Here is a 17,875-nt window from a genome sequence, read left to right on the forward strand (position 1 = left end):
TTTTCTCTCTCAAACTCTATTACCTTGCTGGCTTTAGCTCTCTCCAAATCTAACACTGGCAAGTTCAGTTGAAGGGAATCTCTGTATTAGAGAGGCTTCTGATGTTGAGAGAAGAAAACATTCGTGCGGTTTCAATAGCTCGATAAACATTGTAGGATGGCGCGCCATGGGTTTAATGAGTAGATTTTGGTGGTGTGACCTACATGAAGCTGCACAGCAAAGTGACAATAGCAATCATCAACAACAAGTCTTATTAATGGCAGCTTTCCACTCACTGTACGCATGGTGGTCTCCTTTTACAACATTGACTGAAAGTCAACTCCCAAATGTGTTTGTGTAGCCATGATTTCTTGAATTTAATTACTCTTTGGGGACTTTGGGGAGGAACAAAATGAATATAGGGTTAATAGCGCATTTTTTTTCCTAATCGCTGCCATGTTGTCATTATCCATCCTTAGTGTGGCATGTTGAAATGTCAACAGCTGAATATTCATCACAGCATTGACACTCCTAAATCTCACGGCAGAGATTCTTTTGGGTGTTGTTGTATTCACCTACCCCAAAGGACTCAGATTAGATTTTTTAAAATGACCGATTAGAATTTTAATGTTTTCCCACAATGTTAACTCTGTGTTTGGCCTTGCTCACAAGGGTAGTGGGGGGTGCTGGATACTATCCTGACCAACTATGGGGCACCCTGAATTGGTGGCTAGCTAATCGCAGAGCACGAGGAGACAGACAACCATTCACACTCACACTCATACCTATGGGGGAATTTAGTAGAGTATTCAACAAGCCGACCTTGCATCTTTTTGGAATGTGGGAGCAAACCGGACCACCCAGAGAAAACCCATGCAGGCATGGGGAGAACGTGCAAACTCTAAACAGGAAGGTCTGGACCTGATTGAACTCTCGATCTCAGACATGTGAGGTTCGACGCCCTAACCACTTGTACACCATTCTACATGCTCTAGCAATTGCTCAATCGTAATATACGTAATATACTTAATATTATATTGAGCTTAAGCTATTGAAGAAATGCTTACACACAAAGTTGAAAGCCAAGTGAACATTACAAAGTGTCATAGAGAGAATTATGGGTTGGGATGTTTGTTGTAATAGATTTAAAAAAAACAGGAAAGTACTTTTCCCCACATATGGCACACAGCATAAGATGATAAATTGCTTCTCTGTAGCCCAGCATAGTGAAAACATCATCATTTACAACACATGATGATTGTACGGGCATGTGTTCGCAAGTTTCATGTTGACAAAGAAACATCATTCATCAGCATTTACGGTATTATGGGGGCAACTATCATATTTCTGATTTAGCATAAATTATTTATTTATATATTGTACAATAAGTGGAGGAGAAATGTTGACCAGGGATATGTCTCTTTACTTGCTCTCCAAACTGAGGTGCCTTTAAGGAGTGCAAATGCGAGGAGTGCTTTTAATCATGATGTTGACTTTGGAGTTTCATTAACTCACTGTCTCTCGTCGTCCAAGGAAGCCAATGAGTCAATAGATTGCTCACTGTACACAAATGTCAGAGATGAAGTTTGGAGTTTGTGGGAGAGGAGAGTAAAGTGTGTTGAAGTAGTTACATGTTGAGAGTCCCATATGAAGAGCCCCTTAAGCCTAGGTTGCCCCCCACCCCTAGCGCTCAACCACTTCACTGCACACACACATGCTTCCTTTTGCACCATCTCTGTTCTGTACACAGGCTCTCTGATGAAATATGTCACTCTGATCAGGCCAGTTCATTTGTAACCTGCTCACATTGGCGACGTCTCACGGCAGTAGCCATATTATTTTTAGGCCATCACTTCCAACTAGCATCAGAAGCCTCCCTCCTCCATTATTTCAGTGTTTCTGCTTCTCTTTGACTCGTCTCGGTGATCCTCTCATGTCTTTATAAGTATGCGTCAAGAGCAGAAGAATCAGACAAGAGAAGGGTTAAGGCGCAGAGCCTGCACAGAACAAAACTGGTGGTGCGTTGAATTATAATGAATATGAAAATTACCTCAAAGAATGCTGTAGCCAAGCCAAACAAGAATTGGTCAAAGGAGAAAAGTATAAAATGAGTAACTGTTTGATCCAGTGAAACCACAGACAATAGCAAGTAAGTGGCTATAATAGCAGGGGTCAACAACTGTGTTTACTTTGGGCATATTCACACTTGCACTGTTTGGTCCAGATTAAACCCAAAACCTTTGTTTGCGCACTTTCACATTCATTCATTTTTTGAACCGCCCCGAATGAGCCAGCCAATCGCAGGGCACAAGGAGACGAAGAAACATTTACGCTCACACTCATACCTTGGGGCAATTTAGAGTGTTCAACTATTGGCTGGCCACCAATTCAGAGTGTACGCTACCTGGTGCCCATAGTTAGCTGGGATAGGCTCTAGCACCCTCAATGAATGTGTACATAGTGTTTTAGTGTAACATTGATAGTTGTGTAACAAAATTTGGCTTTGTCTCAAAGATCCCAAAAGGTCTTCATAGACACACAGTTGACAATAAAATGTTAAATAAAGAACAATAAATTAATAATAGTAATATTTATTTTAGATATATATTCCGGACACAAATCAATGATATACCTTGCATCCCCCCAAAAGCCAAAAAAGACTGTAAACAAACAATTTGACTTGCAATTTGAACCACTGTAGAGAGCATCCTGGCGTACGGCATCACAGTGTGGTACGCTGGAAGCACGGCGGCAGACAAAAAGGCCATGCAGAAAGTGATTAACACTGCCCAGAGGATTGTCGGCTGCTCTCTGCCCTCACTGGAAGACATTGCCAGCCCTCGTTACCTCAGCAGAGCCAAGAACATCATAGGGGACCCTTACCACCCTGGTCACAATCTGTTCCAGCTGCTGCCCTCTGGCAGACGCTATAGGTCCCACAAAGCACGGACAAATAGGGTTAAGGACAGTTTTTTCCCCACATCCATCAGAAATCTAAACTCGCGGTAACATAACACACATTCCCTTCTGCGGTAATATGAAAAGATGTTTGGGTGGTGATCTGCCTCCTACTAGCTGACTGAAGTAAGGTAAGTGAAAGACAGTGAGAGGTAAGCGACCTGTATCCAAAACAGCAGAATGCCAAATTACAAGTCCGTAACTTACACTTATTTAGGTCTTTTGCCGAGTAAACGTAGCTTATGGAGAAGCACCATCAATTTCGTCACACGCAGTTTCTGCGTGTGATGACAAGTAGGCTTTTTGTGTTGTGATAATGACGACAGGGCCTATGTCCGATTATTATTATTATTATTATTATTATAATTTATAGGGAACAAGTAGAGGTGAAATTAAAGACACAGAGGGCAGGTGTATAAATGCTTTAGTTAAGACTAAGAAAGTACTGTTTTTGACCAGCCGTCTGGCGCCCCTCTCTTTGTTAACGTTTCTATTGCACAATTGGCAAACTTTCGGGTGGGGAAAATTAAAAAAGGGAGCTTTAACCTCAAATTTCAAATGGACCATTTTATAAAGATTATTTGATATTTTTTCTTTCCGTTTTCTGAGTCCAGATCATAGTATACATACAACTGTATTATCTGACAGCCTGCCATCTGTTTTAATAGCCCACCACTTTTTATTGCCTCGACTAACTGCAGATCTCATTGACTCGTCTGAGCAGTATTTGGAGCATAGCCACCTATGACAAGATTAATAACCTGTCTTCATGTTGGAGATCAGAGCTGCCAGGCAAATATTAGGATTTCTTTTTTACTTCCACCTGATTCTTTTGCCTCAATGATGTTTTGTGGAAATACTAACTACCTATTAACACAAACCTCACAAGTTTTAGGAGTTTGTGGATTGAGGCAAAACTTGAGAAACAATTTATAAACTGTGAATATAGATTACTGAAATTGAAGTTATTATCTGAAATTGTAGTCTTTCTTTTTTTTTTTTTTTTTTTAGTTTGATGGGACTTCAACCCCAGCACATTTACATTTAGACCCTTCATATAGGCTATTTACACTTGCAGTGCTAACTTTGAACCACGGGTGTGAGGAATTAGAAGTGTTAAGAGATAGATATACGTAGCTATCTTTATTGATTGTATGGGGTGGACTGGTGTCTTCACGCAGCTAACGACTGCAAATGGGTTCAAATACTTGTTGAACTCGCTGTCTATCCATCCAATTTTAACATTGCTTGTTCCTTTCATTTTTATCTTGGAGTTGACTCATTGAATTTGAATCAACTAATAAACGGAAGGCTATTCCTCACGTTTTTTTCTTTTTTATTTCTTGGGTGACTTCATTGATCTGTTGTGGTATATTTTGGTGTGCAGTGATTTGCCATTGAAAATAATAGTGATATACGTATTTCCTTTTTGAAAGGCTTTATTCATTTTATATAATACTGACACATACTCAATAGCAATTAACAGGCGTTTAAAAACACAGATAATAAAACCATTTGAGCATCAGTTTACTTTTTGCCCCACTGAATTTATGGACCGTTTGACATGAATAGCGTAACATTTACTTTCTTTGTCTAAACTCAACTTTGAAACGAACAGAATGACGTCCTTTAAAAAACAAAAAAATTGGGAAACCACCGACTATTCAAGGTAAAATATTCCTACTAAGGTGACATTGTCAGCACTTTGACGGAGAGGTTCCATTATTTGAAAACTTTTTGATAGATTTGAATCTTTTGTAATGTGTTATTTATTTTATAGTACATGACAAGAATATGTTTCATCTTTATTTTAATGTTAACTGTCTAATGGTCAATATTTCTCCATGTGTATACGAAACACTACTAAGTCATAGAAGAGGTTCAAAGAATACAGCTCGCAAGAGGAAAAAAAACATCTTTTGCTTTCCATTTTCAACTCTGAGTTCACTTTTCCAAGTTACCCATTTGTTACAGGCTGTTGCATTCAGCAGTCCTTTGCAGCCAAGCAACAGTGAGACGGTTTGAGTCACTTGGGCAACATCATAGTCATGGTTTTTCACGTGTCGTTCCCTTTGACGTCCTCAGAAATGAAATTAATCTTCACACGTTCATCAGAGAACACTTGCACTGTACTTGCAGGTCCGTTGCGCTGCACAATTATTACGCCCACCACCATACTTGTCTGTATGAACTATCGGGTCACCTGCAAAACAAAGACAAAAGATGTCGGATAAAATCCAGAAATCTCCAACAACTTTTGCATGTTGTATGAAGCATAAAAAGCTCTCAGTGGAGGGAAAGAGCAGAGTTATCGGAAGTGCATATCACTTCCCAGCTGTAAATAATAGAGTGTTTCAGCAGTTGTCGTTTTGAAAATAATGCAAAATGAGATGCGTAGAAGCAACGATCACGCGGCCAGCGTGCTCTTCTCTGGTGCGTGACAAAATAAGATGCGGTTGGCATGACGGCTGTCTGGATCGCTCTAGCACCTGCTGCGCTGCCGTGTCATTTAGTCTTGTTTGTGGAGACTCACCTTTGCCTTCCCATCTTCCCTTTTTCTTTTTCCGCACTCCCATTTTTATTCTATTTTGCTCTTTTAGGTTGATGGGGCTGTAACTAGTCCAGCTTTTCATGTCATCTCAGCAACATTTCCATGCCATATTCATACTGGCTTTCCCTATTTACAGCAAAACATGTTGGTCCTCCTGTACTTCCTGAGTGTTTTGTCCACACCAGGTGCCAAGTGTTGAAGGCCAGCCATCGCCAAGAGAGCACAGAAAATGTCCTCCGCCCACCCCCAGCTGGCAGCTGGGATGGTTTGAGTGTATCTGGGCTGGCTCTGTGGCTCCAGGGCTCCCTCACTGCCGGGGCCTGTTCCCATTGACTCCAGGCATCTGATCCCATGCCTGATCAAAGAGTCTACAGGCGTTTGTTGTCACGCCAATACACTCTGCATACACGCTGATGTAGCTCTCAGTCTGCTATCGTTTTAGGTACCGTGTCCCTTTAGGCGGTAATCTACTCTTGAGTAAATATGCCTGCAGGTGGCCTGATTATATTACATATTCACACCGTTAAAAAAATACACTTTTCCACCTAAGTAATCATAAGATATTGACATTTTAAAATCTAGTATTTTGGAAACTACTAAAGCTCATTCAATGATATTGATTCCAGTTCAAGTCTATTCAAAGACCACAAAATAACTCTTTTTGGGAATTGAATGGTGTTTTCAATGGGAAAAGAGACCAATTTAAATTGGCAAAAACATTTTGATGTTTCTTCAATATTTGATTCTTTCCAACAAGAATCACCTTAATTATTGGCCTTCAAAATGATAATAAAAAAACATTTTCAGAACACTCCCAATATCATCTACTGCACATGTGCAAATATAAGGAAACATGTCTTGCCAATTTGAATTTCGAACTCCTTCATTGGTTGAGATATACTGTATGTGTTCCCACACGGATGCTCACAGCGGTCAATGACTGCTCAGTAGCCCAGCAATGTCTGGCCGCTCAACCATATAATGTTATTTGGCATTGATTGAGCTGTCTTGTGTGTCCTCCCTTTCTCCTCCCTTTGCCCTCCTTCTCTCCACCTCATTTATGCTCCTAGCCAAAGACCGGGAGTGCCAAAACCTCTTTTGTATTCCTGCTTGCTGTGATGCAGGACATGAGCTCGAGCTCCCTGTCATCTGACCAGGTGCAATGTTCCTGTTTTCAGCTGTTTTATGTCTCCCTGTGCGCCTCTGTCATTATTTTCTTCTCGAGTCTCCACTTTTTTTCCCAACATTTGGCCACTTTCCTTTTACAACTCTTATCGTGGCTCCCTCTCATCTCTCGCCTTCTCTCAGTCTATCGTCATTTTCAATTTACGAGCAGGCCTTAATGGGACTATAAGTGTGCGTTGGGTGATATTGATCTGGATGTCTGTGCATCTTGACCTCAGCTGAGCGCACAACAAAATGAAAAAAAAATTAGAGGGCTCTTTATCATCAGGCAAACGTATCATTTAACAGCAGACAACCGGTGCATGCACACACAAATCATTGATTAAAGATCCGAAAGCAACAAACACCAGATATTTGCTCTTTCCAACTATCTATATGATAGTTGGTGATGAAATGCCAAAAACTCGAGTTTGCTTTCATCTTGCACAGAACTTAAAAATGTTGACTTGAAAAAATAAACTCATGCGGTAAGAGAATCAACATCCTAACAGTACACAGGCACAATCAGTGCTATGTAATTAAGACACTTCTAGTTGCCTTTTAAGTGCTAATACATTCACCATTTAATTTTTTTTAAATCTCATGGAGAATGAAAAACCTTTAAACACTTGCATAATATTCCCATTTGGATGTATGACACAGCAAGAAACGTGGCAGAAGCTGATCTCGCCATTGACAGCAATAAACGTCAAATAGGAGGGGAAGACAGTAACTAATCACTTTACACCATAAATAACGTCAACCCAATTTTTGCCACTTTTATTGCTTCACTTTTAAGGGTATTGTGCTGCTCATTTTGGTGTAGATGCCTTGTTGACCAGGAGCCAGTAAAATATAGACAGCGACAGACATGACTTGCATTCTTGCATTCATTTTCTGAACCGCTTATCTTCACAACGGTCGGGGTGGAAGCCTATCCCACCAAACTACGGGCACCATCGTAAGGCACAAGGAACTATTCACACTTACACTTATATCTATGGGCAATTTAGAGTGTTCAATCAGCCTGCCTACACAGTGAGGACTGACCTGGGATTGAACGCTCGACCCCAGAACTCTGAGGCCAATGTGCTAACCACTCAGGTGCTGGGCCGCCACTTTAAAAACAGACTCGAGTAATTTTATTTGATCTTAAAGCAGCGCATTATGTTCCCCGTCAACCAAAACAACATTAAAATGCTCCAGTTATCCATTTTGTGAACCTAAAAATGAGCAAGGATGGTTTGGCATGTGTGACTAGAGTCAAAAAAGTGAAGGATTCTCAATCATCCTCCTGTACTAGAGACAGCCCTTAAGTGTTTAGCAAGCGTGAGATGGCTGGAAGCGATGGATCGAGCGTGGACTTTTTTTTTAACCCAAAAAGCCTCAGTCTGCTTTCTACGACTATGCCTTCAATCAATTATTAAGGCTGAAAACAAAGGTCTGCACCTAGCTATGAATAATGGAAGATGAATAGCAGAGAGTAGGATGAAGGTTAGGAGTAGAGGTGTGCAGTGATGAGAGGTGAGTTTCACACAAACGCATATGTGTGACGGACAGTTGGGAGCGCGTTCGGGTCGAGTCACTGAAGAGCAGCCTGTGGGCTTGATGCATTATGTACACGCACAGGCACTCTTCACACTCACACAAAGACCACACAGGGAAGACCAACACACACATTGCACATATGGCTGAGAAGGAGATATGTGTGCGCCTTGTTTCCGATGTCCTTGTTTTCATTAATGTTTGATGTTGCCTCCAATCGCGGCAGAGGCAGCACATACAGTAAGATAATGAGAAAGAAAACACAATTTGCGAGCCAGGGAAGAAAACAAAAGAAGACTACAGACATACGTACAGCTCAAGCTGATAGAGTCGCATTGGAAGTGAAATACAGAGTTGTACTTTGTACTAGTTTGGGTGTTTTGCCAACAAAATATTCATTTAAATCCGAGAGGACAAATGGAGAGATTTACCGAACTTTACACATATCTAATGTTCTCATTGTAATAAGAATGTTCTTTTTTTACTGTGAATTATTCTAAGTATTTTTCTTTGTTGTTTCTTCATCATTTGCAATACCGCCACATTTCTTATCATGCCAATGGTTGATTGATTGAGTCAATCATTTTCCGTTCCACTTCCTCACGAGTGTTGCTGGGGCGCTGGAGCCTATGCCAGTCAACGATGGGCAGTGGGTGGGTGACACGTTGAAAGTTTGCTAGCAAAGAATTCAAATGAAATATGAATTAATAAAAATATTGTATCCATACTTGAGTAAAGGAATACTTTGCCGCCATTAGGTAACAATAAATTGCATTAATTCTCATATTATGTAAAAATGTGTCTCCAAACATATTACAAAGATCAGTCTGACAGCCGGACAAATATGGTCACGCAAGTCAAGAAGTGATGTGAAAAGAAATAAAAGAAAATTGCAAATGTTATAAAATCAAATAATTTGTTTCTTCACCTTTGTCGTCTTGACTTTGTTGCCAGTGCTGCAACTCCATCCTTTGAGGTCCGGAAGAACCTTACATTCCTCACTCTCCATGCATGGCTCCATCTGACACCACCATTTCTGGGCAACAATGGAGGCTGGCGCAAAAAAATGAAGACATTTTTTTAGAGGGCCATCGAATCCATTTTAACTAGAATTATGGCAGTGAATGATTATTGCTTCTTATTCAATCGTCAGATTTTCAGTGCTGATTTAATAATAATAATAATATAATAATCGGACATAGGCCCTGTCATCATTATCACAACACAAAAAGCGCTCCTTATGATTTCTGTTCATATCAAATGTACATATATGAGGTAGGGGATTTCTATTTTGCTACTTTTTGCTGCTTTTATTATTTATGATCCTTGTCTGCGTGTATTTCATGGCATTATAGTGTCATATGAATTTAATCAGCAGGCAGGGGATCATTAGCATATTCAATTCATGTCAAAAGAAATTCAAAAGGACAAAACTGGAGGCGAGACATGCATTAGACAGCTGAGATGTGTTGTGATCTTTCAGGGTTGCAAGTGGATTTGTGCACCGCACATCACATCCGATCAAAATGAGTGGATGCCTTTAGCAAACTTGGCAGAGAAAAACACTCAAAGAGACATATCAAGAGCAATCTGATTTGTTATCGCAGGGCAAAAAATAATAACGCTGAATGAATATTGGCACAAATTTAAATGGGAATGTCATTGTAAATCACAGGTAATTGCAGGGTTATCAGTGAAGTTGTAACACAGCTGTTAAACTAAAGGCATTTCATCCCCTGGCATAATTCTCAGCAGAGAAATAACACTTGGAGAGAGTTACTGTTTCTTTCAGGGCAGCTTTGCAATTTAGACCAACTAATTGGAATATTTCATTCGTGCAACCAACTGCTCTCACGTTGGAAAAACAAAGTGAAACAGACAGACTGCAATCAAGGCGTCTTTATATTTGAGCTCATTGACGATGTTATGCACGCAGTTAACGACAAATACAATTGATACATTTACTTTCCAAGTTAGTTTTGGGATTTGAGTTTTTCTTCCTGATTGGAATCAAATTAAATATTTTTTTAATGTCCTTTTACATTGTTATCCATTGCTTATTCTTTCTGCCTTCATTCCTACCTTCAATGCATCAAGTGACATCCTCAGTACATAAAGTAAAGTATACGTTTGAAACATTTTGAATCTATTCCAAACTTTTATATTGTATGTACAAAGAGTATTCACTGAGGCTTTCTACTCTCAGTAAAGACTGACTAATTCACTGTTAAACTTCTTAAGAATAGACAACTCTATATTTCCAGCTCTCTAAACATTGTGAGCGCAAGTCGGTGGTTAAAAATATAGAGCTGTGTTCAATTTGGCGGTTTCTTCATTTTTTGTACGGGCCTAAAGCCCAGAACACACTAGATTTGGACTTTTTGGAGACGCACCATGGAAGCCGACAGCTTTAGCGTGCCGCGCTGGAACTTACGCTCGGCTTGCCGGCTCAGCATGCTCGTTCCTCGTAAACATAGGCGTTCGATGCTCACTTAGTCTTGGAGCACCATCGTGATGAGGACGAACAGGGTGTTCAAATCCCTGCTCCATTATGTGGACCAATGGTGTCTCAAATCCTGCATTTTGAGCATGTTTCTCACACATTTTATATGGGTATTATAGCACATGGGTCTGCTATGCCTTTACTATCTACTATTGTTACCTTTGGAAGCCAAATACTAATTCTAGAGTGGTTGGGGAGAAAAATGACCTCATCCAGGTGATATGTTGAAAGTTTGGACAAACTTCGTCAAACTATAACCAAAACTTGATTCAGGCAAGGAAACATTTAGGTGTACCTGACCAAAGGCGGAAAGCTAAATATTTAGGGCATCTGTCCTTTGGCAAAATATGCTAAGATTCTATCTTTGTCCATTCTTTAGTAATAAGCAGTTGAATATGGAATATTAGCACTAAATATTTTCACAAAAACAGACTGGGCTACTTTTTTACCTAAACTGACGCATCTGACGGTTATGGAACGCTAAAATTGTTCCATATTGAAATTCACATTAAAGCAGCACTGCTGCTTTAAAAAATGTAGCTGATTAACATTCCCACTTAAATTCTTAAAAAACTTTGCGGAAAGTGCATTCAGCAGATTTTTTTAGGCCTGTCTGCTTCCTTATGCTATTCTAAAAGGAACCATGTCTGAAATGCAAATTTATGAAGAAAGAGATCAAGGAAAAAGATGGATTGTTTGTATTTAGCTGATTCACACTTAAACTTTATCTGCTACATTCTGAAAAAAGAAACAAACTGGCAAGGTGAGAGGCTGTAATCTGGGATTTCATCAAGCACTATTCAGAGCTGAGCGCAGTGCGAAATATTGATTTTGCAGACACAGGAAAAGGAGAAAGGCAGAATTTCAATGCAATTTATGCTGCATCTCATGGGATTAGAATTATTAGCACTGCTCTGAAATGCAGAATAAAACAAAAACAATTCAAGTGCACAGCTTTCTTTGGCTGCCGGTAAAATTGAATTAGAGCAATACTCTTGACCTGCCCCCCTGTCACAGAAGCATTTGGAACAATGTCTCTGTCTCTTTTATGAAAAAATCTGAATAATGATATATATATATATATATATATATATATATATATATATATATATATATATATATATATATATATATATATAATTCACCATTTTAGTGACTTGACAGCCTCTTGAAAATGAATATTAAGTACTGTCAAAAAATATGAAAAATACTATAAATATCCATTTACCCTCAAATCTAACGAAGCCCTTTGCAATGTTTATTTAAGTGGCATCCACTGAATGGAATGCTTCATAAAAGACAAAAAAGCTGTGAGCAGCAACATAGAGGCCTGCGCAGCCCATTTTTCAAGGCCATTGACAGATTTATTGTATTGAAGTCATTTTTGCAACTAAGAGCTGCGCCAAAATAATCTCAGTTGACACACCAGGATGTAGGCCAAGCAGATAAAACATTTAAAAGCTCATTTTGAAACATTTTTACCACATCAGTCTGAGTAGTTGACATTCTCAAGAGTTGGAAATTTCATTCAACATATCTATAATATAATGGTGATGATTTGAAATATGCCAAAATTTAAATTGAATCATATTGACAAAGTAATGCCATCCATCTTTAGTAAAATAATGCAGCAGGTATTTGAAATGATATCGCTCAAATTCAAGACCGAAAGTGCAAAACAAGCAATCTTTGATTTGTCGGCATTCTATTCTTGGCTTTGATCACCCATTTCATTCAAGTCCACCAAGCATGAAGCAGAAGATAATCAAACTGTGTTTCCGTGAAACGTACCATCAACACAGGAGGGCAAGGCTCGAGTGGTACCAGCGACTTGTCCAGGGAAGCAGGAACATTTGACTGTTTGAGATCGCTCCTCGATCTTGTTCTTGTTGCAGCAGCGATGGGCGGCGATCACTTCGCATGTCCCGGCCTTCACATGTACTGGGAAACATAGACACGATTTGTCACCCTTATCACAGCTTTCTTTAGAATTGCACATATAGTAACAATACAGTCTGTAGACAATGAGTAACATGTAGTGAAAGGAGGAGAATTCCCCCCCCTGCACATTGCTTTCTCCGGATAATCTACAAATGACACAAAATAACTGAAATGTTGTTGGACTTAGTTGGAGACATTAAATATTTTTTGTGGAAGACCCTTGGTGACCGCAGCGACTTTCTTTCCAGAACCGCATGCTAATGACACCCTCAGGATGACGTTTGTTTACAATGTGACCTTTTTATATATTTAACTTAGAGCCAATTGTCATCAATTAATTATGCATAGCATTAAAGCCTCATTTTTACTATTTGTGTCTTCTAAAAATGTTGTCCACAGAGAAATTGGTTGAAATCTCGCTAATGATGATTGTAAAATGTTTAGTCTCATCACTTTAACCAAGACAACAACAAATGACAAACAGCTTTCACGGCTCCATTCGGTAAATAGAGCGGTACATACAGACTTTATTTTGTATGGTCACAAAATCATTTATGAAATCCATAGATACCAACATTGATGGTAAATCTGATATTAAAAATTCATTTATTTTAGAAAAAGCCAAGTAACGTAATATTAAAAAAATGTATGCAACACTATTTAATAACTTGAAAACCAATTTTAAAGAATTGCTGCTGAGTTCACTCGCATGGTGAAAAACTAGATGATTATATTTTCTTCTACAGAACAACAAACTGTACAGTTCATTAAATCTTGGCTCTTTTGGTTGAAACATGTTAGTCTGGTCTGATACTTGTTAATCCCTGCTCCCTTACTCTTTGTATTATTCTAATTGGCATCTCATTTGCATTGCATTTTTCTTGCAGGCTTGACAAGCTTGTTGGCGCACATGTTACTAACAATTCAAACTGACAGTATAAATATCTTGGCCTTCAGCAAGCGTACACTCACTGTGGACCATGTTTGGGCTCAGCACATGAAGCTATCATTAACTCAATTGTATGATTCACCAGTGGAACACAGGGGAGGTAATATCAGAATAAATTGGCAGAGGATTGCATTTTAAAAGTAACTAGATGCCAGTACAGGTCTTGAATGTGATCCATATGGTAAAAGAATCGGAAGCTGAGGTAACCAAACAAAGATTGCATTTTGTTTTTGTTTCAAGACAACAAGAAAAAAATGGCAGAACAATGGCTGGTGTTAAAAAACCAAAAATCAGGTCACTGTTATCTTAATGCAGACCAATCAACATGAGCGGGCCAGACCTTTTAAATTGACCAAATTGCAAACGCTGGCTGGTGATTTTTAAAAAAATGGAGGGGTGGATTTACAAGCGGTATTATAAGAAATATCACACAAGTTGCTTATTCAGAAATCTGTGAAACCCCCCCCACAAAAGAACGATAACAGAAGCAGACTATTTACAACAGAAGTAGTTATGAAACCATCAGTGACAATTGATATGACACGAATCAAAAAGGACGAGAATGGAAGCAGGCTGATAGAACATAAATAGACAAGAGTACAACAACTATTGCCACATACAGATGCCAATTATAAAATCCTCAGTTCACATGTACCTGACTGGCAAACTGTAGCTGCTACCATCATACAATATTTTTTTCTGAATAACTACTTCTGAAAAATCTCAATTGCAAATGTAAATTAACTATTGCTTAAGAATTAGTTCGCTATTTGCTTTTTCAACTTCACCACAATGTATCAAAGGAAATGTTTGCATCCCTGGCCATGTGAACCATTCAAACAAACCAAAAAAGAACTGCATACCCTCACAAGGGGTGTTGGAGCCTTTCCTAACTATGTGGAGACCCTGAATCGGTGGCTGGCCAATCGCAGGGGACAACCATCCACACTGATACCTATAGGCAATTTAGAGTGTTCAACCAGCCTTGAAATTGTTTAATTAATTAATTATTTCAAACGAGATCCATTGTATGAGTGAGCGCTGAACAGATGTTACTATTATTTTCATCAAATTGTTTCTGATGTCTTTAGGCCCTCTATTGATGGGTCGCCGCTGCTATTAATATATTTTGAAAATGCACATTTTATGTAAGAGTGGTGGTGCAGTGGTTAAAAGCTGCCAATGTGGATCTATTATGATAAGCATTCTAACCTCGGTCCAATCCATGTGTTCTTCTTTGAGAAGATTCCAAACATTCTAATTTTGTTTTGAACTAATTACAGCTAAGGCTTAGCCTAAATAAACTTGCTACCATGGCCCAACACAGGACCAACAAATTATTAAGTGGGACCAAACGCGCCATTCTTGGAGATATAAGGAAAGTAGGCTCTAGGGCAATGTTCCCTCTAATTTTTCGTTGGTCTGAGCAGAAAGTCAACCTCCCTGAGCGCACTGAGTACCAGTGTGAGCGACATCATCGGTACTCGGATGATTCGCCTAAAGACGTTTCGCCGACGGACGTTTGACAGACGGGCAGGTCGCCGAATGAACGTTCGGCGGAACGTCCATTCGGCGACCTGTCCATTTTTCATGTAAAACATGCTGTAAAACACGAAAAACATAAGTGGACAGAGCTACTGCCACTTGCTGCCGCTTAAACGGCGCCATCATGGGGAAGGGGTAAAAAAAAAAAAAAAAAAAAAAAAAAAAAAAAAAAAAAAAAAAAAAAAAAAAAAAAAAAAAAAAAAAAAAAAATTTTTTTTTTTTTTTACTGCGCGCCATATGATTGCTGCTGCGCAGCGAGGACGAGAGTAGTGCGCAATTGCGCACGCGCGCAGCTTAGAGGGAACACTGCTCTAGGGGCAGCTCACTCGCTCTGTGTTTGTCAGTCTGGCTTGTCAGTCTGTCACCTCTACAGAGCGGCTAATAAACATTGGTCATTGTTGTTCCTGGAAACTGATTCAATCAAGGGACAATTCCACAACAATGACACTTTTGCTCCTGGGTTTGTATCCCACTGCTCACATACACACACACACACACACGCACACACACAAATATAAATATATATATATATTATGTATATATATATATATATATATATATATATATATATATATATATATATATATATATATATATATATATATATATATATATATATATATATATATATATATATATATATATATGCAACTGATAGGGAATAGAAAATCTGCCTATGACGTGATGATTACCTGCTGGAATATACTGTAGGCTTATTCAAAATAGGAATAGTATATTAATGTTGTGCACCCCATGCATTTCACATGCCACCCTTCAGACTACCGTCTGGTAACGTACCTACAAGACAACACTGTATAAGAGATCAGAAAATATCATAAAAGCATACACTAAATAGTGTCGTGGCCAAGATATTGAATTTCGTTTGCTGTGCACACAGAGGATGTGTTGAAATGGAGCACGAGTTGAAAACACTTGCTCAGTTAATTAGATTATATTGTACGTATCGCAGGGTCGTGCTGCCATTAGTGCGTAGAGGTCCATGCATTTATGGTAATAATTAGATTAGACTCTACTGGGATGGGAGCATTCGTTATGAATAGTTATCAGTAGGTAGAACGACATACATTGGCTCCCCAATAAGATTCCTGACGCATATCACTTGTGCACATGAATATATTCACAGTTTGCAACCCCTCAAGGAGACACACTAAGACACACTAATGCCCCTACGATAATCTAACTCGAGAGATCCTCATGTGGAAAAAATGAAGACACAAGAGCCAAATAGGCCACAAATCCATGTGCCACTAAATGCACAAATTCAAGACTAGTTATCATTTCCTATCAAACAAGAAAAATGCTTTATTTTACAACACATTGTTGCACAAAATACAAATTAGGTGTTCACTGAGAGAGATTGTAATTGTTCCCAGTTTTGGGCATTTATGTAATGTATTTTTATATTTGGAATTACTGGAGAGCCAGTTCTACTAACTGTAAAATGCTTGAAAATAATGGGATTACTCTTTAAAATTGATGCAATAGACCAAAATTAATTAATTAATTCATTCATTTTCTGTCCCGCTTATCTTCACAAAGGTTGTTTGGGTGCTGGAGCCTACACCCTGCATTGGTTGGCGGCCAGGCGTAAAGAGACAAACCACCATCCACACACACACTCATATCTTGGGACAATTTTGAATGTTCAATCAGCCCACCACACCATCCATGTCTTTGGGATGGGGGAGGAAACTGGAGTACATGCAAACTCCACAGAGGAAGGCCTGTTTTGAACATTTAATTTACTCAATCTTGAGCATCTCACTAGAGGGAGTCCAAAAACCACTGCTGTTACTCGTACAACAGTTGAAGTAGAAGTAACAGAGAGAGTGCTATTATTTCCCCATCATGAAGATGCATTTCAAGATTTGTTTTTGTTCTTGTTCTTTGTTGTGAGGCATAAACATCGTCTTTCCATTTATTTCAACAAGGATAGATTGTTGGAAAAAACAAGTTCTTTCAGTTATGAACCTGGTCCATATTAGACCAGTAACACAAGGCAGAACTGTAACAGCACATGCATATAAAACTCACATATCCATGTGCCCATAATGTGCTGCTTATATTCCATTGTTTTGACTCCTTCATATAGCAGTGCTGCTATCAGCCCGCCCTTAATCAGTGAAGGTATAGTAAGCCCCGGTGACAGGACCAGCCAGATGACACATGGTGTGGTCTGACATATTGGAAAGCCGACCGCCACCAACGCTACCAGCGCACAGCACACCATTGTGCACTAATTCGAACTGCAGGCAAAATGCTTGGGCGGCCAATTGCATATAAAATGTTAATATGCTGAGATGTATTAACACAGAATTACCAGTGAGGCATTAACCTTCGTGCACGCGTGTGTGTGGCTGGTCCAAATATGAATGTTTAAAACCTCGTGTTAATCACCAACTCCTGATTGGAGGTGACTTTACAAGCGCTGCAGGCGTTTTCGGCTCTGCATTTTTCTGTCTTTTTCTCGTTCTCCTCTGCTTTACCTCCTGCATGTTGGAAGTTTTAGAAAGGTTCCTGCCGCTTGCGTTTGCTTCGTCCTTTTAGGGTACCATCATTCCTTTACGTCATTTGAAGCTTGTGTGTTTGTGTGTGTGTTTACTCTTCTATGTCATTCTCAAGAAATCTTATACTGCCTCCTGACTCTTTATGACAAGATAACAATGAAGAGGAACGATCTACTTCATCGCAGGCATGTTAATGAGCATTACATTCTGTC

The 17,875-nt window shown here is 39.2% G+C and overlaps 1 protein-coding gene across 1 annotated transcript in view; it reads right to left on the bottom strand.

The window, feature by feature from the left end:
- Positions 1–4,358: 4,358 nt before the first annotated feature.
- Positions 4,359–17,875, bottom strand: part of LOC144075728 (chemokine-like protein TAFA-2) — a 51,590-nt gene continuing 38,073 nt past the window's right edge. Inside the window, exons 3-5 of the mRNA XM_077603069.1 lie at positions 12,492–12,641; positions 9,126–9,250; positions 4,359–5,140 (exon numbers count right to left, since the gene is read on the bottom strand). Of these exons, the coding sequence (XP_077459195.1) occupies positions 5,129–5,140; positions 9,126–9,250; positions 12,492–12,641 (287 nt within the window). The 3' untranslated portion in view covers positions 4,359–5,128. The remainder of the gene's footprint in view (positions 5,141–9,125; positions 9,251–12,491; positions 12,642–17,875) is intronic.

Source organism: Stigmatopora argus, chromosome 1 (assembly GCF_051989625.1).
Source record: "Stigmatopora argus isolate UIUO_Sarg chromosome 1, RoL_Sarg_1.0, whole genome shotgun sequence".
Taxonomy (NCBI): Eukaryota; Metazoa; Chordata; class Actinopteri; order Syngnathiformes; family Syngnathidae; genus Stigmatopora; species Stigmatopora argus.